This window comes from Neopelma chrysocephalum, unplaced genomic scaffold (genome assembly GCF_003984885.1).
Source record: "Neopelma chrysocephalum unplaced genomic scaffold, ASM398488v2 Primary Assembly neopelma1_74, whole genome shotgun sequence".
Lineage (NCBI taxonomy): Eukaryota > Metazoa > Chordata > Aves > Passeriformes > Pipridae > Neopelma > Neopelma chrysocephalum.
In genome coordinates this window covers 8309165-8329144 of record NW_020897735.1, presented here as the reverse complement: position 1 = coordinate 8329144, position 19980 = coordinate 8309165, and the positions used below count along the sequence as shown (strand labels likewise).

The window sequence follows — 19980 nt, the reverse complement described above, 5'->3', positions numbered from 1 at the left end:
GGCACTGCCCGCGTCCCATCCCCGCCCGGCCCCCGATCCTGGAGGCCCCTGGGGTGCCCTTTCCTGGCTGCAGCCACGAGTGGGAGGAGGGGGACGGGCGGGGATGTCCCGCGGGTGGCGGGGGGTGCCGGTGCCTCTCCACGGGCGGTGGGTGCGTGGCCGGCCCGGGGTGCCCCGTCCTGGCCCCGGCGGTGCTGCCTGCGGGGCACCGGGCGGGTCCGAACTGAGCCAAGCCGAGCCTCTTTGAGCCGAGCCGCACCGGGGTGCGCCTTGCCGGCCCGGTCCGTGCCCTGCCGGTCTGAGCCGTGTTTGCCGGTCGGTGCCGTGTTTGGCAGTTCGAGCCGGTCCGGTCCGAGCCGTGTCTGCCGGTCTGAGCCCTGTATGCCGGTCCGAGCCGAGCCGTGCCGTGCCTGTGGATCCCGGTCGGTGCCAGCTCGTGCCGTGCCGAACCGCGTTTGCGGTCTGATCCGTGCGGTGCCGGTCCGTGCCGCTCCGTGTGATGCCGATCCGTGCGGTGCCAGTCTGTGCTCTCTTTGCCGGCCCGGTCCGTGTGATGCCAGTCCGTGCCCTCTTTGCCGGCCCGGTCCGTGCGGTGCCGGTCCGTGCCCTGTTTGCCGGCCCGGTCCGTGCGGTGCCGGGCGGTGCCGCGGGGATGCGCTGCGCCGCGGTGGGACCGGACCCGTGGGAGGCGGCGGGGGCGGCCCCGCTAATTGCATAACCGGGACGTCAATGCCGGCGGGAGCGCGAGGTTAGCGCGGGAAGATGGCGCCCCGCGCCCGGCCCCCGCCGCGCCCCGCAGCCCCCCGGCCCCGCGCCCCGGCCGCCCGCTGAGCGCACCCCGCGGTAAGGGCGGCGGCGGGGCCGGGCGGGGGGCACCGGGCATCGGGCGGGACGGGCGCACGGACGGACGGACGGACGGGCGGGGAGGCGGGCGGGCGGACAGACGGCGCCGCGGCCGCCTTTGAATGAGCCAATGGCGGCGGGGCCGCGGCCGCCGCTCGGGGCTGCCCGCGGGGACCCCCCGGCAGGTGCCGCCGGGGCACGGGGGGGACCCGCCCGGGAACCTCCGGCCGCCGCTCGGTCCCGCTGCCCGCCCGGCACGGGGGCGGCGTGGGCGCTGCCACACGTGTCCGCGGGCAGAGCGGGGGGAGCCTCGCGGGCAGCGGGGGCAGCCCCGGGACGGGAGCGGAGCCGCCGCCGCGCTCGGAGCCGCTCCCGCGCGGGGACCCGGCGGTGCCGCTGCCCGGACGGGTCGCGGCTCGTGGTGCGGCGCCGCTGCCCCGGGAGCGCGGGGCTCTGCCGGGACTGGGATCCCGCTGCCCATCCCGGGATGATCCCAGATCGGGAGGGTTCTCATGGATAGCGGGGTCTGCGCGGAGGGGGGGTCGGGTGGAGGTCCGCGGCGCGGGGCCACGCGTGCTGCCACGAGGCCACGTGTGTGGCCGTGACGGGAGCGCGGAGGGGAGAAAAGTCCCTCTCCGGTCGTTTCCGTGGTGTCTGTTGGGATCGCAGCTCTGCTCCTTCACCGCCTGCACCCCCAACCTCGTGGTGGTGTCACTGGGCCACCTGGGTGGTGCTGGCACATCCCTGCTCCCGCAGCACTCCCGGTGGTTTGGGACTCCGCAAAACTGCTTGGAATTTGTGATTTAAAAATCGCAGCGGATTTAAAACTTTTGTCCCTCACGTGCCCCTTCCCAAAACCGAGCCGTGTGTCCCGGTGCTGCCCGGCCGGGTGGCTCAGTGCTGTGGGAGCCGGGACTGTCGGGGGTTAATTCCCTAATTCCCTCTTGCTTACCAGTAGCAAAGATTTTGGCTGCTCCCTGGATTTCACGGAAAGGACCCGTCTCATCGGCACTTCGTTTTGGAGGTCCCGAGCCCCTGCTGGTGGGGCTGAAGCTGGGGCTTGGTCCTCCCAGGCAAAACTCTTAGGGATGCTGCGCTCGGCTGATGGGCTCGTTGTGTCGCATCGCGAGGGCGGGTGACAGCTTGTGTGTCCCGTCCAGGTGCTGCTGATGGAGCCCGCCAAGCTCAGCCCCCTCATCCGGGATGTCTATGCGGCCTCCGGCCGCGTCCAGCAGGCTCCGGGCGCCGGCTCAGCGCGGAGGGGCAGCGGCTGCCGGGAGCTCATGGTCCGGCTGACGGAGGGGCAGTACGTGCTGTGCCGCTGGACCGACGGGCTCTACTACCTGGGCAAGATCAAGAGGGTAACGGGGGCACCCAGAGGGTAACGGGGGCACCCAGAGGGTAACCGGAGCACCTGAAGTGGTGCCAGTGCCATTGCCTGGGTCAGTTCATGGCTCAAGGGGTTCTGACTTAGGCTGCAAAGTGCTCTTGGTCAGAGGGGTGTTTTTGGGTTGATGTCCTGCCCTGGGGTGTCGCGTCCCAAACCTGACTTCCTGTACCCCCGAGAGACAGGATCAGTCACCAGGGAAAACAAGGAAGTGCTGGGAATGGGAACTGAGACACCGTGGTTCTTCCTGCTCGTTCCTGCAGGTGAGTGGCTCCAAGCAGAGCTGCCTCGTCACGTTTGAGGACAACTCCAAGTACTGGGTCCTCTGGAAGGACATCCAGCATGGTGAGTGTTGCCCCATCCTCCCTTCCCACTGCCGTGCTGTGGGACCCTTCCCAGCACCGCAGGGACGTGGCTGTGCCTCGTGCATCTCCGGCTCTGCCCTCCCTGTCCCGCAGCCGGTGTCCCCGGGGAGGAGCCCAAGTGCAGCATCTGCCTGGGGAAGACGTCTGGCCCCAGGAACGAAATCCTCATCTGCGGGAAGTGCGGGCTGGGTGAGTGTGGGCACATCACCCCGGGCTCTGCCCCGTCCCACCCTGAGGGGTCTGTCCAGCCCCGTGGCACTGACATGGAGCCCTCCTGCAGGTTATCACCAGCAGTGCCACATCCCGGTGGCGAGCGGCAGCGAGGGCCCCCTGGGGACGCCGTGGTTCTGCCGCCGCTGCATCTTCGCCCTGGCCGTGCGGGTGAGCGGGGCTGCCCGGGGCTGGGGGGGCACGGCGGGGCAGGGTGTGTCTGTGCTGACCCCATCCCGCTCGATCCCTCGCAGAAAGGGGGTGCCCTGAAGAAGGGAGCCATTGCCAGGACGCTGCAAGCTGTGAAGATGGTGCTGTCCTACAACCCCGAGCTGCTGGAGTGGGACTCCCCTCACCGGACCAACCAGCAGCAGTGCTACTGCTACTGCGGGGGCCCCGGAGAGTAAGCGCCTGCCACGATTGGTTTTGTGGGGAAAAGATGAGGGTGGGGATGTTTTACCCCAGGAGAGAAGCCCCCAGCTTGCAGGGCACTGCCCTGGGCCAGCAGCTTTGCTGTCCGTGCTGCCTCTGCCATCCGGGTCTCCGCACGCTCCAGAGGCACTGTCTGCACCCACCCCTGGGGCTTCAGGAAATACAAGTTAGGGACAGACTTCCTCTCCCTGGCTGCAGGGTCTGTGCCTGGGAGGGGGCTGGGGGTGGTGGCTGCCACATGCTGCCCTCACTGTCACCTTCCTCCTGTGCCCAGGTGGTACCTGAAGATGCTGCAGTGCTACCGCTGCCGGCAATGGTTCCACGAAGCCTGTACCCAGTGCCTCAGTGACCCCATGATGTTCGGAGACCGGTACGTCCCCTTTGGCTCTAGAGGGGGGACACATCCCCAGCTGTACCTCCCTGATCCACCTGGCACTGACATGGACCAGCCACCCCAGGGCAGGCGGGTGGCCCTGTCCTGCAGAGCCCCACTCCCAGCTGTGCTGTCGCTGTTGGCACCCGGAGCACTGTCCCACCCTGACCCATCCCCAGGCCCTGCGTGGCTGTGGAAGTGACTCCCACTCCCAGCACTCTCTCTCCCTGCTGTTTTCCAGGTTCTACGTGTTTTTCTGCTCCGTGTGTAACCAGGGACCTGAGTACATCAAGCGCCTGCCCTTGAGATGGTAAGAAACAGGCCCTGGCTCCTCTGGGATGTGCCAGGGTGGCCAGGGGGCACTGGGCTGGCTGATCCCTGGAGGTGTTTGGGACCAGGCTGGATGGGCCTGAGAGCACCCTGGTCTAGTGGAAGGTGTCCCTGCCCATGGCAGGGGGTTGGAACTGGATGATCTTTAAGATCCCTTCCAACCCAAACCATTCTAGGATTCTATATTTGGGGTTCCCCTCAGCTGCAGGCATTGTACCCCCCCTTCCCAAAGCTCCAGGGATGCTGTCTTGGCTGTAGCATCCCCCAGGATGCACCTCTGGGCTGGGTTGCTTCCCCTGTGAGATGTGGAAATGGTCCCAGGTTCCAGTGGTGGGTTTTGGGAAAACCTGGGAGCTTGAGCAGCACTGGTAGAGCAGGGAATCACGGTGGGTACTGTCCTGTGGGGAGAGGGTGGGCTGCTGACCCTCTGCCCCCCTTGGCTGCAGGGTGGATGTCGTCCATCTCGCCCTCTACAACCTGGGTGTGCAGAGCAAGAAGAAGTACTTTGACTTTGAGGAGATTTTGGCCTTCGTGAACCACCACTGGGATCCGCTGCAGCTCGGGAAGGTACAAACACACAGTGGCAGAGCAGAGTGTCCCAGAGGGCAGTGTCTGTGGTGGAGGGTGGGACCCCTGAGCTGGGCAGAGCCTTTTCCTGGGGCTGAAGTGGGCAGGGGGTGAAGAGTGGGAAGGGACATGCCCATGTGTTAGCAGTGCCACTGTGCCAGCAGCCCCCTGCTACCGAGCTTGGGCACCTCTGCCAAACCCCAGCTCCTTCAGCACTTGGGATGGGTGGTTCCTGCTCCAAATGAGCTTAATCACCTTCCTCTGGGCTGGGATTGCCCTTGTTGGGGTGTCAGAGCTGACACGTTTCCCAGTTGGAGCCGAGCCGGGAGGAGCACGAACACCGAGGTGTGTTGGGAGCCCGTGCCTGCAGTGGGATGGGTCGGCTCCCTGGAGGTGCCAAACCCAGGCAGCTCTGGGCCTTGGCATCCTTCCCTCCCCAGCCTTGGGCAGGAGCTGAAACCCTGAGTTTGGGTTCCCCCATCTGTTTGGACTTTGTATAACCCCAGAGGGTGCCAAGCCCTCCTGACCCCCCCTCTCCCACAGCTCACGGGCACCCCCGTGTCGGAGCGTGGCCCCCACCTCCTCAACGCCCTCAACAGCTACAAGAGCAGGTGAGTCCCGGGCGAGGGGACAGGCTGGGATGCAGGATACAGGATGCTCCTGTGCCCTCTCCCCCCACCCCCGTGCTGAGGGCTGTTCCCTCCCCTCCAGGTTTCTGTGCGGGAAGGAGATCAAAAAGAAGAAATGCATCTTCCGCCTGCGGATCCGCGTCCCGCCGAACCCCCCCACCAAGGTGCTGCCGGAGAAGGGCCCCGGCGAGGGCGAGGGCGGCTCCTGCGAGCTGAAGAAGAGGGGGAAAAGCAGATGTGTCCACAAGGATGGGTGAGTGGCCACAGCTGCCCAGGCACCCCCTGCAGCAGTGCCCTGTGCCCGCTGCCCCTCATGCCCCTCTCTGCAGGCTGCAGCAGCACAAGCGGCGAGCGGCGAAGCGCAAGAGGGCCAAGTTCCTGCTGGAGGACGCCATTCCCAGCGTGAGTCCTTCTCCCCCTCCTCTGTGCAACTGTCCTGGGATTTGGCAGATGAGCAGGATCCCTGCAACCCCGTCCTGAGGCTCCCTGCAAGGTTTCCCCGCTCCTGCGGGCAGGGAGAGCCCCTGCCTCTCCCCCTGGGAAGTTGGCTTGGCATGGAATGCTTTCTGGGGCGGCGGGGCCACGGGCAGGAGGGTGGTGGTGCCAATGTGGAGGGCACAGGCAGCACCCCTCTGCCAGGCAGTGACGAGTGAGCTTGTTTTTGTGACACAGAGTGACTTCACCTCTGCCTGGAGCACCAACCACCACCTGGCCAGCATCTTCGACTTCACGCTGGATGAGATCCAGAGCCTGAAAAGGTCCGTGGGGCTGGGCCGGGGGCGTGGGGGGCCAGGGGTGCTGCTTGTGCCAGGCTGGGGCTGACACTGCATCCCATCCTATCCCATCCCATCCTATCCTATCCCATCCCCAGTGCCAGCTCAGGACAGACATTCCTATCAGACGTGGACTCCACGGATGCCGCCAGCACCTCAGGCTCGGCCACCACGAGCCTCTCCTATGAGTCCAGGTGAGGGCTGTGCCCTTTGCCCCCTCCCAGAGGGGTCCCAGTGGCACGGCCAGGAGGGCAAGGGGCTGCCCTCTCCCCCCACAGCACCCTCGTGTCCTGGCACAGGGATGTCCCACGTTGGGGAACCTTCACTCCCCATGTCCCAAACCGGGCTGGTGGTCCCAGAGCGGCCCTGCTTTGCTGGGCGTGCAGGGTCAGGGCCCTCAGTCCTTGCTGGGCTCCCCCAAATTCCTGGCATGGTGTGGGGCAGGGCATGGGGTGAGGGTGCTGCCCTCACCCTCCTCTGTCCCTCCCTGGCAGCCAGAGGACCGTGGGCAGCCGCAAGCGCAAGCTGGCAGTGCCAGCGTACGGCTCGGCGGGGGCGAAGCGCAGGGGAGGGGACGGGGGCGGGCGCCCGGCCCTGGGCACCCCCGAGGGCAGCGAGGCCCCGGGCGGCCCCGAGCGCCCCGACGACGGCATCGACAGCCACACCTTCGAGAGCATCAGCGAGGACGACTCGTCGCTCTCCCACCTCAAGTCGTCCATCAGCAGCTACTTCGGGGCCGCGGGCCGCCTGGTCTGCGGGGAGAAGTACCAGGTGCTGGCGCGGCGGGTGACGCTGGAGGGGAAGGTGCAGTACCTGGTGGAGTGGGAAGGCACGACCCCCTACTGAGCCCTGCCTGGCCCTGAGACCTCTCCCGGAGCCAAGCCAGAGGAGATCAGGGTGATGGGGAAGCCCTGGCCTCGAGGCAGAGGAGGGTGCTGGTTTCCCCCCACCAGGAGCCTCTGCGGGTGGAGGCAGCGCCCATGCTGGCACCGCCGGTGGTGCTGCCCAGGAATGGAACTTGAAGCCTTGACACTCTTTTTTTTTTTTTTTTTTTAATTTTAACAATTTTTAGTTTCTTGGCCAGTTGTTTTCCTGGCTGTGAGTGTGGCCCAGCCACACTCTCCTGGTGGAGCTTTTGGCTGAGCCCAAGGCACCATCACGGTGGTGGTAAGAGCAGTGGGTGGCTCTGGCCCTTCCAGAAGGGTCCCCCTGGCACAGCTGGGGAAGCCACTTCGGGGGACACCCCACAACCTGCTCGCACAGATGGACATCAAAGCCTGACTTATCCCTGTGTCCCAGCCTTACAGAGCAGCCTTGAGGGGGTCCTGGTGCCAAAGCACAAAGCCCCCCCTCACCCCAGTGCTTTCACAGCCCCTCACTGTGCCTATGGGAAATGAGGGGTGACCCTTGGGGTTTTCTGCCTCATCCTAAATCCATTTGTTAAAGGAATATAGTTTTAAATGAGGGGAGTAAACAGCCCACATGTAGCTTTCATGCCCCCAGGGCAGGCATAGGTGGCTGCTCTCATCTCACAACCCGGACTGCCTGTGATGCTGCACCAGCTTCATTTCCCTGTTCTGACAATCATGAGCCTGGAAGAGATTGGCCAAAACATCCTCCTTTGCCTTAAAGCCACCACGGGCACTTCACAGACTGGAGCCCGAGGCCTTTGTTCTCACAGGAGCCTTCACCCTGAATGTGCCAAACCAGCAGACAAACCAAAAAGGCTGAAGAGGACAGTGGGGACATGTGGAGGGGGTTGTGCCAGTGCCTCACTGGAGAGCAGTTGATGTTTGTGAACACGTGGGGTTGATTTGTCTGCAGGAGAGAAGGAGCAGTCCCCTCCTCTAACAAAGCAATACTGCCAGGTTGGGCAGGAGCAAAGCAGTTGGCTTTTTAAAAAAGATTCTAATATCAGATATATTTGTTAGATTTTTTTTTTCTTAAGAGATATATATATATATATTTTTAATGTTGTCCTCCTCGTCTCTCCGCCATCCCACCATGGCTGTCCCATGGGATGGAGGGTGGGTGATGCAGGGTGGGCTGGGTGCTCTTGCTCCATCAGCAGATCCTGTCCTGCAGCCCCATCACTGTCCATGCCTGTGCTTGTGGGATCTGCTGACCAGAGGGTGAATTGAAAAGGTTGTTTTACTGAAAAAGTATGTAAAAAAATTCCTCAGTGTAGTTGGCATGAGAGGCCAGGCGGCCTTTGCAAACCAGAGGCCAAAGTGTGGTCCTTGAAAGTAAACTTCTGCTGCAGCTACTGCTGAAATAACATAGTGGGATACCCGTGCTGTGGTGCAGCAGCTTCTCTGCAGCCTGGGATGTGGTTTGGGCCAGGCAGGAGCTGGTTCAGTGCCTGGAGAAGGAGCCTGAGTGTCTGGCTCTGGGTCAAAGCATTGTCACTCCTTCCTTGGGGCTGCCCAGGGCCGTGTGCCCGGTGCTGTGCTTGGGGGAGAAGCTGTTGGCCCCTTGTGCAGGGACAGGTTTGGGAGAGGAGGTTCTGTGCAGCTCCCAGCCATGGGATGGTTTGGGCTGAGGGGTCAGATGTGCCTTGGGGAGCAGAGCTTGGCACCCTCAGGGTCTGCATCCCGGCTCATCCAGAGGGGACCATCTCCGGAGGGACCCCGTCCTTTAGGGATATGTGTTACCAGGACCCCCATCCCTGGCAGGGAGGGGTCCAGCAGCTGGATCACTCCCGGTCCTGCCTTGGCTTTGTCACCAAAGGATCACTTAAAATATTTCCCTTCCTCGAGTGCCTCTGGAGCCCTGTGCCTGTGGAGCCCCTGCCAAGGGCTGTGCCAGGGCCGAGCAGGGTCATTCCTGCGGGATGTGCCAATGGGCATCACAGTCATGGCAGCACCCACAAGATGTGGCTCTGGTTCCTCCCTGTTCCTTCTCATTCCCTCCTGGCTTCTTGCAGAGAATTGAATGTGGAGCCTTTAAAAGTATTTTTGTTGCAGAGTATATTTTGCATTCGCTGTAATAGAGATTATAACGACTCTGTGCACCTTCTGATTTCTGAGTTCAGGTTGCTGCTTGTAATAACCAACTCTCGTTATACCCAAGTTGTAATTAATATGTCTGATGTTCTGATGTACAATTAAAAAGTCCTTTTTTTTTTTTTACAACACTTTTATTTTGTGTTGTGAGGATTATTGGGTTTGGGCTCTTGGGGGGATGCCCAGTGCCCACCATGGTGCTGCTGGGTCATGTTCTGTGTCAGGTGAGGGGTGTCCTCCCCTGGGAGGTGCTGCTGGGAAGCACAGGGACAGAAGGGTGGGAAGGGATGAGGGTGGGCAGTGAGGGAACAGCAGGGGACAGGGACACTCCTTGCAGGGATGGGTTTTGTAGAGAGGGGCTGCCTTCATTGGTGAGGTCCCAAATGGCCCCATCCACTTAATCTTAGCCTAAAACTGGCCCATTGCACACGTAGCCCTGACAGGGCTAAACAAAGCTTAGCTTTGGGTGCGGTGCAGGTCTGGGGGGGTGGTGCTGCCTTCATGTGCTCTGTTCCTTTTTGCCAGACAAGGGGCCTTGCTGGTGCCCTGTTCCTTCACATTTGGCACTGCCAAGTTTCCTCCTCTCAGAGCTCAGACCATTTTTCCTCTTGGCTTCTCTTTCCTGCCCCCGTGAGCCTTCCTTCTGCTTCCTCTCATGGCTGATGGGGCCACACAAGCCCACAGGCACAGCTCCCAGTGCCTGCAGAATGCCCTGGATTTCTTCTCCAGGGACCTGGAATGAGCCAGGTGGGAGTATCTGTCAGCACTGGTCTGGAGAGAGTCACTGCAAGCCCAGGACAGGCCTTTCCTCCTGCCCAGCTCACTGAGGACACCACACAGCAAACTGTGACCACACCTGAGCCTGCCCAGGTAAGAAACGCTGCTGCTTATTCCCTTCCCAGTCACATAAATCCTCAATATTCTATAAGTCCCACTAAACTATTAATGAGCATCTTTTTACAAGGTTAAGCTTGGCCTGGGCAAAAAGCCACCGTTCAGGCTGGGTAAGGAATGCAGGGCTGGGGTAAGGGATGCAGGACTGGGGCAATGTCCTGGTCCTGTTGGCACTTGGGTTCCCTGGACTGGCCATGGAAGTTGCCCAGCTCATTCCAGCTCTCCCCAGCTCATCCCAGCTCCCCACAGTTCATCCCAGCTCCATGGCAGGGTCACATCTGTGCTGCTTGTGGCTCCTGGTAGTTCCTTGCGGCATCTGCTGGAGTTTGCTGCTTCCTTGGATCCTGTGAGACTCCAGCAGCACGTTTCCTGACAGCGGGAGAGGGCGGGAGCCGCACGTCGCGGGGTGCCCGGCCACATCCTGCTGCCTCGGGGCTGGGGAAGCGGGAGGCAGAGCGGGGCAGGATGCTGGGAACGCCGCTGTGGGGGAACAGGGGGGCCAGGCAGGGTTCAGGCACTGGCTGTGGGCACACATGGAACTGGAGGGGCTGCCAGGCCATGGCTTCCATAGGGAATTTGCTGCTGGCAGCCTGAAAGAGCCCCCAAATGCTGCAGCGTCCTGACACGAGCATCTCTGTTTCCTCATCCGCAACGGTGCAGGGCCTTTCCCTCTTCAGCCTGCACCAGCTCTGGGCTGCTCAGTGCTCCCTGGTCAGGCCAAGGAGGGGATGTTTCCAGAGCAAATGAAATTCCCAATCCCAAACTCCCGTGTTACAGCAAACCTAAGAAGGCAGAAGCTGCCTCCTCGCAGGTAGGTCCTGCCTGCCCAGGGAGACCCGCGTGGCTCAGCAGGGCCCACCCAGTCTCCCAAAACTGAGGTGACCTTTCCAGTCAGTCCCGTGGGACGTTTTCCTCGATCCATTTGAGGTAGAGAGGGTTTCCTTGGTCAATAGGCAGGCTGATGATCTCGGGGATTTCAAAGGGATGGATGGATCTAAAGTGGAAACAGCCGCGGAGGAGCAGTGTCAGCACAGCTCGGCACAGGAAGCCGAGCTCTCGGCTCCCAGCCGCTCATCCCAGCCCTGCCCCGCGCTCCCCACGGACTTCAAAGCACCCGCAGCTTCTTTTTGCCATGTGGGAATTTCGCTTTGAGTTTGGGGTTTACCACAGGCAGCAGCCCAGCGCCGGGGGTCTGGCCCAAAGCTGGCTGTGCTCGCCCCTCGGGGCTTGGGGAGCACAGGAAATCCTGCCAGGGAATAACCTGTGTGAGGAGAAGGGGGATCCCTCCTCGTATCCAGCATGGAGGGGCTGGTTGAAGCCCAACAGTTGGTATTTCTGCCAACCTTTTCTTTTTTGCTGCTGCCACCTCTGGGTTTTTCTGGCTCACAGGTACAGTGGGAGCACTTCACCACACCCTGGGTGGGAAGGGGCTCAAGGAACTCCCAAACCCGAGCAGGAGAGGACAGCCTACCTTGGATTGGATACCCAGTCTCCCAGAGCCAGAGCCTCACCTGACATAGTTGGACAATTCCCCTATTTTGGACGTCCTGGTTTTCACTATCTGTGGAGAGTAAAAACACCAAAACAGAACCCAAGGGAGATTGGAAAGGGACAGAGAGATCCTGCACCTGCAGTTCCACTGCTCCCAGCCAGCACTGCCATGCCCACAGACAGGTGTTTGGGATCCCTGGGTACATTCCAAACCACGGGCAGGTTGGTGCCACCCTCCCCAAACCTCCCTGCAGCCCTTTCCTGCTGGGGCCATTTGTGACGGGCATTTTGTGAGGTGGGGAACGATCACTTACCAGCAAAATTTCAGTGGATTCTTCCAGTTCCCCTTTCCAGAAATACCTGGATTTGAAAGAAAAGAAGCATCAGCAGATACAGCTCTGCCTGCAGCCCTGCCAGGCCCTCCAGGGGTTATTTTCCCTGCTTGGTGCTTTCTGCACGTGGCCGTTTCTTTACAAAGTGACTCAAGAAGCATCGCTGGCCCCAAAACTGCTGAGCACGCGACTGAGCACCCCAAATTTATGGACCAGAGACTCCTTGGCTGTGCCAGCCTCCAGAGAGCTGCCCAGGGGGGATGCCAGGGCAAATTTACCAGGACTGGGGTGTCCGTGGGGGGCTGCGGGGGTGGCCCTGCCCTGAGCAGCGGCCGGGGGACGGCGCCTGCAGGGATCGTGCTTGGGAGCATAAAACACGGCAGCATCCCACTTTCCTCCCCTCCTTCCCTGCAGGAGAGGAGATGCACTTCTCATGAGTCAGAGATGACCTTTGCAAGCACTGCCAGAAGGCCGTGGTGATTTCATCTGCGTGCTGGGCTCCTGCGCCGGGAGGACTCGGAGGCGTCGCGGTGTCTCCCGAGCAGGGCCCGGAGCAGAAACCAGCTGGAGCAGCCAGGGCTGTGCAGGAGCAACTCAGCTCGGGCTGTTGGGGCCCATGGGGAGTGAAGGATGAGGGGAAGAAGGTTATCATTGGGTTTGCCCTAATTCAGCAGCCTCTGCCTGGCTATGGGAGAGCCTGAGGGGTGCACTGTGAGGACCCCTCCGGCAGGGAGGTTGAGGTGGGATCTGCTCCCCTCTTCTGGCAGGGCCAGGGTGTTCCTACGAGGAAAAATCTGGTTTCGGGCTTTGCTCTTTAACCCCTCTAACAAGTGCAATCCCTTTGTGTGGACGGCTGAGGGCACCTGCAGAGCAGGTTGTGTTTCAAGGTCAAAGACACTGGTCTTCCTTCCTTCCTGAAAGTGCTGCTTAAGATTGTAAAGGCCTTTTCTGGTCCCTCTCTGGGCTTCTTTTTAGAGCCTCTAATAACAGGCACCATGTCCTCAGGACCATAAATCCTAGATTGCTGGATCTCCCTGTAGCCAAGTAACCAATAAACAAATGGTCCCCACGGGCAGTTGGAGCATCTGCACTCCTTAATAAGCCTGGAGCACCGGGAGGCTCCTCTCCCCCATCTGCACCAACAAACAGACCCAGCAGCCTTCTGGAAACTGCCTCCTCTGCCCAGGGCCATGGGGTGTCCACCTCCTCCTTTCCTCCTGGGAGAGCCTGGGTTTGCCTCCTCCACTGGGGAATGTTGAGCCCAACTTACAAGGCCGAGCTCTTGGGCAGGATGTTCACCTGGGCAGCCAGCTTCTTATCCATGATGGCCCTGGGGGAGACAGGAGGGGAGTCAGTGCCAGCCCAGCTGAGTGCCCAACCCCAGATATTCCCTCATGCTGCCCTGGACTGCCACCAGCAGCTGTTACATAAGGAGACATGGAATTTTGGGTTACTTATTACCCTGAGAAAGGTGAGGCAAAGGTGACCTTCAACTGGAGCTGCTTCAGCTCAGGCCCTCCTGACAGGGTTCTGGGATCCTCCCTGCTGTCCCTCTGTGCCAAGAAGGAAGGTTGGGTGTTTCTCCTGGCCTGGGTGGTGCCAGGACCCTGCCCACTGTCATCCCTGTGCCCCCCTGGCTGTGGGGACACCAGGACAGGGACTGAGCCATGGGGCCACAAGAACCGGGGCTGGGATGGACGGGAAGGGGTTTGTCTCCAACTCATGTATTTACACTGTCAAACTGTGCCTCTTCCTCACAGAGCAGCCTCAATGTGGATCTTGTTAAATTAACAACATCAAGGTTTTTCTACCCAAAATGTCCTAGAAATCTGAAGCCCAAACAAATTCCTTCCCTCCGGCTGCCTCCGTTACTTGTGGGCTGGTTTGTTATTGCAGAGCTGCCTGGCTCTGCCAGCAGAAGTGATATTTCAGTGATTAGAGAGTACTGAAGCAACCTCAGGGTGGATTTTTAGAAGAAAGGGGCAAATGATGTGTTTTGTGACCACAGCAATGCCTGGCCCTTCTCAGGGAGATGCAGCCCCAGCCCTTGCAGGGACGTCCTTTGGGGCACTCAGTGACCTCACCTTTGGTTTTCTTTAACACTGACCTCCCCAGGAACTACTTTGTACCAAGGGCTTTGGCAGTGCAACATTTAACTTCTAGAGGACCCTCAACTGCAGAAGAGACATTAGTTATCAGATATTGGAGGGCTTCATTCAACAACCTGCAAAAATTTACTCTTGGTGAGGTAAAGAGCTAAACCCATTCCAAGTAATTACTGCTCCAATTCAAAACTCTCTCCAGAATGTTGTAAGTTAAAGTTTTTTTATCCTTACATTCAAGGTATGGTACAACCTGGAGAAGACTACAAACAGACTCTAAGGAGCTCTTTGCTGGGAGGAAAGCAACCCCTCCCAATGATCCTACAATATCTTGCCACTCCAGAAGTTCACTGGAGAACCAGTGCCTGGACACGGATAACTCCTGGGATGGGGTTTAATCTTTACAGACAAAGATTATGGACATGGACTAGTGGCTCAGGGGACCATGGCCAGAGGGGAGAGTGCCTGAGGAGGCTCAGGGTTGTTTGCTCTCACCATGTGTGGGCAGTTCCAGGCATTTAATGCTGGTGGAGCATCTTGAGTTAATCTTCAGACCAACAAACTGCAGCAGCACGAGCAGAGACACCCCTGCTGTGACTGTCGTGTCACATATGGCACAAATCATTTCAGTTTTGCTGCCTGCAACTTGCAAGTTGCTTTAGCACAGGAGCCTTTTGATTTGGGTGCTCTGCCCCAGCAAACTGAGATCCTGAGCTTGGTTCTAGTGAGCTGAGCAGGAACAAGTGGCCACCATGGGAAAGGGGAACATCCTAAGAAGCTGAATGTGATCTGTGGAAAATGACTGCATAATACATGATAGCTTTGGGTTGGGCACTTAATGTGTGTTTCTTTGTCCTTGCCTCACAATAGAATTGGAATTGAGTCAGATTAAATATTAATAAGCAGAAAAGCAAAGGAAATGATACGCACAGACCTAAGGCAGCAGTGGGGGCTGACAGGCTGGTTAGGTGTGGGGTAGGTTGTGTGAGGGGCAGTGGCCACAACACCCAACCAAGGGGGTCAACTGCCCCCAGCAGGCACAGGGGAGAGGTGAGAAGGTCTTCAGGTGCTGAATTCTACCTGTAGCTGTTCTGCTTTCACAAAGCTTGAACCCTTTTTCCCTAAAACCAGTGGAAAATTCCCTTGCAGACCGAGGCATCAGCAAGTGCTGCACTGAGCAATGCAAGGGAAGAATAAACAGCACAGGAAAAAGGTGTGTGGGAAAAGTAGCATAAAGCCCTGTGTCATCCCCTACAACCATGGCTCATCCATCCAAATTCCAGAACAAAGGAACAATTACTCCACCAGTAAAACCACAACCAAAGTACAAATATCTCAGCGATGGGGAGTGATTTATTTCCTCTCCCTTCCCTGCAAGATGAGGAACAAAGAGTGGAAAATATTTGCAAAGCTGTTAAGATGAGGCATTTTCAGGCACTGAGGCTCTTTTCACCAGCCATGTACAGTTACTCCCTTTTTTAGATGACACGGAGCAGCGCAGACATAATTCTATTTGAATTTTTTAGTACAGTTGCAGCATTTAAGGTGACACAAAATCCCTTTCAGGAGCCTGTCAGTTCCTGAAGGACTGTCTGGGAGCACTTTACTGGAGCAGGAGGGTTTTTGGCAGGCAGCAGGGGAGCAGGGAAAACAGCGCAGGAGGTGTTGCAGGAAACTTCACGGTCCATCATAAACACTTCCCCAGTCAACACAGGTTCAGGACTTCCAACAAACCATCTATTGAGTCAGGCACTGACAGATGTGTGAAAAAAACTCGGCATGCAAAATATCATGCAAAGTGTCTCATATATTCAAACAGATTGAAAAAAAATGGAGGTAAAGCTCTCGTTCCCTGAAGTTTCTGGTGAGCAGAGTGCAGATCCCAGGTGGGACCTCACCAGTGTTTGTTGTGGACCTCCTGACATCTTTTTTTGTATTTGCATGGCATGTGCTTTGTCCCTCTTTACAAATGCCCCTCCCGGTATTTTGTTGTCTGCTGCTCTAGAGAAGAAGAAAAACTGTGGCACATTAGAGAACAAGGGGCTGGGGCTTAGTCCATCTGAGGACACAGAGACTCAGGGCCATGGCTTTAAAATGGGCCTTGAAAATGAGAGGCAGCGGAATAAATTGAGAATTACTTGATGTTACCATGGCATTGACTTCAGAGGCAACTGTCAGCTCTCTTTGAGACAGAACAGCTCTTGGTAAGGGGGTTTGTGGCACAGAAAGAGTGTCAGTGAAAAGGAGCGATGCTCTGGTATCAGAGAACCATGGAATGGTTTGGATTGGAAGGGATCTTAAAGGTCATCTCATTCTATCCCTGCCATGCTGAGGGACACCTTCCACTGTCTGAGGTTGCTCCAAGCCCTGTCCAACTTGACCTTGGACACTGCCAGGGATGGGGCAGCCACAGCTTCTCTGGGCAACCTGTGCCAGGGCCTCCCCACCCTAGAAATGCAAAATACACAGGGGGTGCAGATCCTCTCGAGGGACAAGGGAAAGCTTTATTCCACAAGGAGCAGCTTTGGACCCACCAAAGCAGAAGAGCAGGGGAGACATCTCCATACCTTGCAATATCCTTGGCAACCTGCTCGTTGAGGCAGTTGATGAAGGCCATGGAGCTGCTCCCCGGGATGTAGCTGCCGGTGAGGGCGGAGTGGAGCTGCAGGGCCAGACCCCTGAGCAGTGGGTACATCAGCACCACCAGCGTCAGCACCTCCAGGAGACACCAGAGGGGGTGGGAAGAACACCGGTGAGGGTGGCAGGGGAAACACTGCACTTTGGAAAACTCAGCATTTACACGGTCTGTGGCCTGAGGGACATTTCCAGGCTCCTTTCAACGCTGCAGTGAGCAGCTGGGATTTAGGGGAGAACGTGCTCGTAAAGGGATTAATTCCACTCCACGGGGGACAATCCTGTGCTGTGCCAAGTGCTCGGGGCAGGAGAGGGGCAGTTTGGAGGCTGTATCAGCCCAGAGGTGCCCAGACCTCGGCTGTGGGAGGTCACCCCTGGACTAACAGGGTTACAGACCCCCCTGCCACAGCCCAGCAGCCAGGACTGGTTTTCCACAGAAGAATAAATACACGTTTCTATGCAAAAAAAAAGGAACAAGAAGGGAATGGCTCCCACACCGAGCACATCTTCCCTGCTGAGGACACATCCTGCAGCCATCCTTGAGCCGTGTGCCAAGGGTGAGGCATGTCCATCCCTCTGGGAAATGGGAGGCCAGGGCCCTCTGCCTCCCTGGGGATGTGGGAAGGAGAAGAGCAGTGTGTCACATAGTGTGTCCATGGAAAACAGATTTGGGCTGGAGCCTGAGAGGGGACCAGAGCCCCAGCCTGTGCACCTGGAGAGCTTTAATCCTGCCCTGCCAGCCCAGGATGATTATTCTCAGGATGATTATTCTCCTCTGCCATGGCTGCTGTGCAGCCCACCTGAGCCATGCTACAGCCTGCAAGGGAGGGCAAGACTTCAAGGCAGCTTTTAAGTTCATTTCATCCTAATTACCTGATGCTAACAGTGAAATTCGATCCTTTTGGGCCCAGAAATCCTAATGGCACATCCCAGGTCTGTAGGGCTGCACAAACAGCACCGTTCTCCCCGTGGCCTGGCAGGGCACAGCAACAAGTGGGTTTTGCTGTGCATTAGCTGCGATTCCTGGCAAGCCCGTGGCTGCTGCTTGTGCTCACATGCCATTAACAGACTCATAAAAATATATCATTATCTCAGCAGGGATGCTGCTGGAGAGGGAGAGGAATCTGGAGTGCTGAGGAACAGGCAGGGATGGGGCCGTGCAGGGCTGCAGCACTCGCAGGGTCTCACAGCTGCTCCTCCCTTTGTCTTTTGTCTTGTTTGTGACACAAACAGCATCTGGCCCTGGTTCAGCTACAGTGATTAAAACATGCTTATAAGACTAAGAATGTATTCCTTTTCCCTTCTCATTTCCACCTTCCTTTGTCCTCTGAAAATCCTCCCATCACAGTGTCAATGTCAAATTCTTTGTTTTTTTTTTTTAAAGATTGAATTAAAAATCTCTCTTGTCACCACAAAGTCAAGAGCTCTTTTCCATTTGGAAAATGACTGATGTGTTCTATTGCTTGTCTCCTCTTTTCCAGTCCATTTGAGGAAATATTCTTTGTTATCACAAGGTTTCTCATAATAATTTTTAGAGCTCCTTCTGTGCTCTTTTTTCCCATTAAGCCATTTAACAAATATACAACAAATCCCAGGAGCTACTCAGAGAATTACAAGCCAAACAGGGATACGCTGGTGTACCTATTTTTCCAGATTAAAATGTAATCATGCTCCTGGCTCAGGAAAAAAATCCAACCTGTTCAGCCTGGAGATCATTAATCTTCTTGGAAGATGTATGTGCATAAATCCCCAGGACCATTTATGATTGAATATTAGTACAAATATGAGCACTCTCTTTTGCGGGGGGATGTTTGCCTCCTTTTTATCTGTGAAAAGAAAGATAAAAGACTCCCACCCCCTTTTTTTTCCTTAGAATAATTGTATTTGCTAAGGGATGGTGGAAAAGAGGAGTGAAACTTCAGGATTCCTGCCTGATACACTAAACAAACTCGTGATTGCCAAAATATTGAACAAAACTGAAAACACCCCTGTCAGATTTTAAGCACTTCACTGAAAAGAACTGAACAGCAAAATGACAGAGAGACTCAGAGATTTCTGCAATATTTGTTTTGGCTTTGCTGAACTAGAAACAGCTTTAGAATCACCACGTTAGGACTTTCTGCCTAGTTTTGATGAGACTGTGTTAAAAAAAAAACCCAACAAACAACACCACCCAAACACAACTCATGGCAACGCTGAGTTTGCCCCGAGCTTCCTGAGAGCAAGCAGGAAAAAAAAAAACTCCTTGGAAATTTGCTTTGCTCTGGGCAGAGACGGGGAGGACATTCCTCCTGCGAGATGGATTCGTGCAGAGGTTCCCTTACAAAGGTACAGGCAGGTATTTCCATGGTTGTTTGGTGTGGGTCGATGTCCCCAAAGGGTCACCCGTGTCCTCCCCCATCCCCATCCCGGTGCCAGAGCATCCCCATCCCACTTACCAGCAGCAAAGTGCCCCGGCCTGGCCGGGACCAGCCCTGGGCAGCGGATGGCAACGGGCAGCGCTGGCTCAGCCACTCCATGTCCGTCCCCTCCGTCCCTCCACCTGCTCTGCCCGAGCTGGGAATGCTGCCTGGGCAGGCTGCCCATGCGAGCACTAACTCCTCCTCCTCTTCCTCCCCGGCTGGTACCCGCCTGCCTGCCCGGCCAGGGGCTGGGGCAGGGACAGGGGACAGCGCAGTGTTCTGTCCCCTCCTGCCACCCCGAGCCTTGGCATCCCCCTCTCTGCCCCTGCCTGACCCGTGGGACTGGGGGGACAGATTGCCCAAAATTGGGGTCCAACCATAACAGGGACAGACAAACCCCTGGGTGGTGTATTATCAAATAATAATAATACACCCCCCTGGGTGTATTATCCCCCCCAACGTGTGCCGGGGAAATCTCTCTCTCCAGTGCTGTCCCTGGTGCTCTGAGACCTGCTGATGCCACTTGTCACTTTTGCTTTGAATTTCCCATCCATAAAACAGTTATTTTCTCAGATTTAATGTTGTCAGGGCTCTGTACTCTTCGGTTCTCCCTGTGCTGTCCCATATGCTCTGAGACCTGCTGATGCCACTTGTCACTTTTGCTTTGAATTTCCCATCCATAAAACAGTTGTTTTCTCAGATTTAATGTTGTCAGGGCTCTGTACTCTTTGGATAGAAACCATCAGGCAGCTGCCAAATCCTGTTGTGTTGTTTGTGCCTAAAACCTCCAGCAAGGAGGAACCGAGCGCTGCTCTCTGTCTCACACCATAACTTCATTGGGTTGCTGCTGTAACTTGATTGTGTTCCTGCTGTAACTTTGCTGGGTTCCTGTCAGGTCCCATAAGCTGTAAAACATATTCCAGCCTGGATTTAGAACCTGCCCCTCTGTGCTCTGGAAGGTGCCGATGACACGTTGCCACCTTGGGATCTCAGGAGGTGTGAAATACCCCCGGGCTCTACAGGGCTTTCCTTCACTTAATTCTCCAGGGGTTGAAAAATTGACATTTTCTCAGCTGGTTTGAAACAAATTCCGAGTTTTTTTGCAGTGGCCGAGCTGTCCCTAAGGCTTGAGGGGGTCCCGGCTCTGCCCCCCCTGCAAACTCCTCCAGGTCCCCCCATCACAGGGGTGACACCATTTGGGGGGGTCTGCT

The 19980-nt window shown here is 57.4% G+C and overlaps 2 protein-coding genes across 3 annotated transcripts; one reads left to right on the top strand and one right to left on the bottom strand.

Annotated features, from left to right (window-relative positions):
• The first annotated feature begins 1931 nt into the window (after positions 1–1931).
• On the top strand, positions 1932–9055 carry PHF19 (PHD finger protein 19). Its single transcript, XM_027687935.1, has 15 exons — positions 1932–1955; positions 2004–2204; positions 2494–2575; positions 2689–2784; positions 2876–2976; positions 3060–3208; positions 3512–3607; positions 3852–3920; positions 4387–4507; positions 5051–5118; positions 5219–5389; positions 5466–5538; positions 5809–5894; positions 6008–6103; positions 6404–9055. The coding sequence occupies exons 1-15, from the start codon at positions 1932–1934 to the stop codon at positions 6753–6755; spliced, it is 1785 nt and encodes a 594-aa protein (XP_027543736.1). The 3' UTR covers positions 6756–9055.
• CUTA (cutA divalent cation tolerance homolog) lies at positions 7955–18958 on the bottom strand. 2 transcript variants are annotated; one of them, XM_027687830.1, is made up of 6 exons: positions 18806–18958; positions 16301–16449; positions 12902–12961; positions 11614–11659; positions 11320–11369; positions 7955–8063 (listed from the first exon to the last, which is right to left on the bottom strand). In XM_027687830.1, exons 1-6 carry the CDS (start codon positions 18884–18886, stop codon positions 8000–8002), a joined length of 450 nt encoding a protein of 149 aa, XP_027543631.1. In that variant the 5' UTR covers positions 18887–18958; the 3' UTR covers positions 7955–7999. The 2 variants fall into 2 exon arrangements, with proteins under 2 accessions (XP_027543631.1, XP_027543632.1); XM_027687831.1 differs by lacking the exon at positions 7955–8063 and adding an exon at positions 9786–10802.
• Between the last annotated feature and the right edge of the window lie 1022 nt (positions 18959–19980).

Bases quoted from the DNA above. Each gene is read 5' to 3' on its own strand.
- CUTA (XM_027687831.1), bottom strand. From the start codon at position 18,886: ATGGAGTGGCTGAGCCAGCGCTGCCCGTTGCCATCCGCTGCCCAGGGC. The intron at 12,962-16,300 runs GTATGGAGATGT...TGTCTCCCCCAG, and splicing joins GTTGCCAAGGATATTGCAAG to GGCCATCATGGATAAGAAGC. The intron at 11,660-12,901 runs GTAAGTTGGGCT...TTTCAAATCCAG, and splicing joins CTGCCCAAGAGCTCGGCCTT to GTATTTCTGGAAAGGGGAAC.
- PHF19 (XM_027687935.1), top strand. From the start codon at position 1,932: ATGCTGCGCTCGGCTGATGGGCTC. The intron at 5,119-5,218 runs GTGAGTCCCGGG...CCTCCCCTCCAG, and splicing joins CTCAACAGCTACAAGAGCAG to GTTTCTGTGCGGGAAGGAGA. The intron at 5,539-5,808 runs GTGAGTCCTTCT...TTTGTGACACAG, and splicing joins TGGAGGACGCCATTCCCAGC to AGTGACTTCACCTCTGCCTG.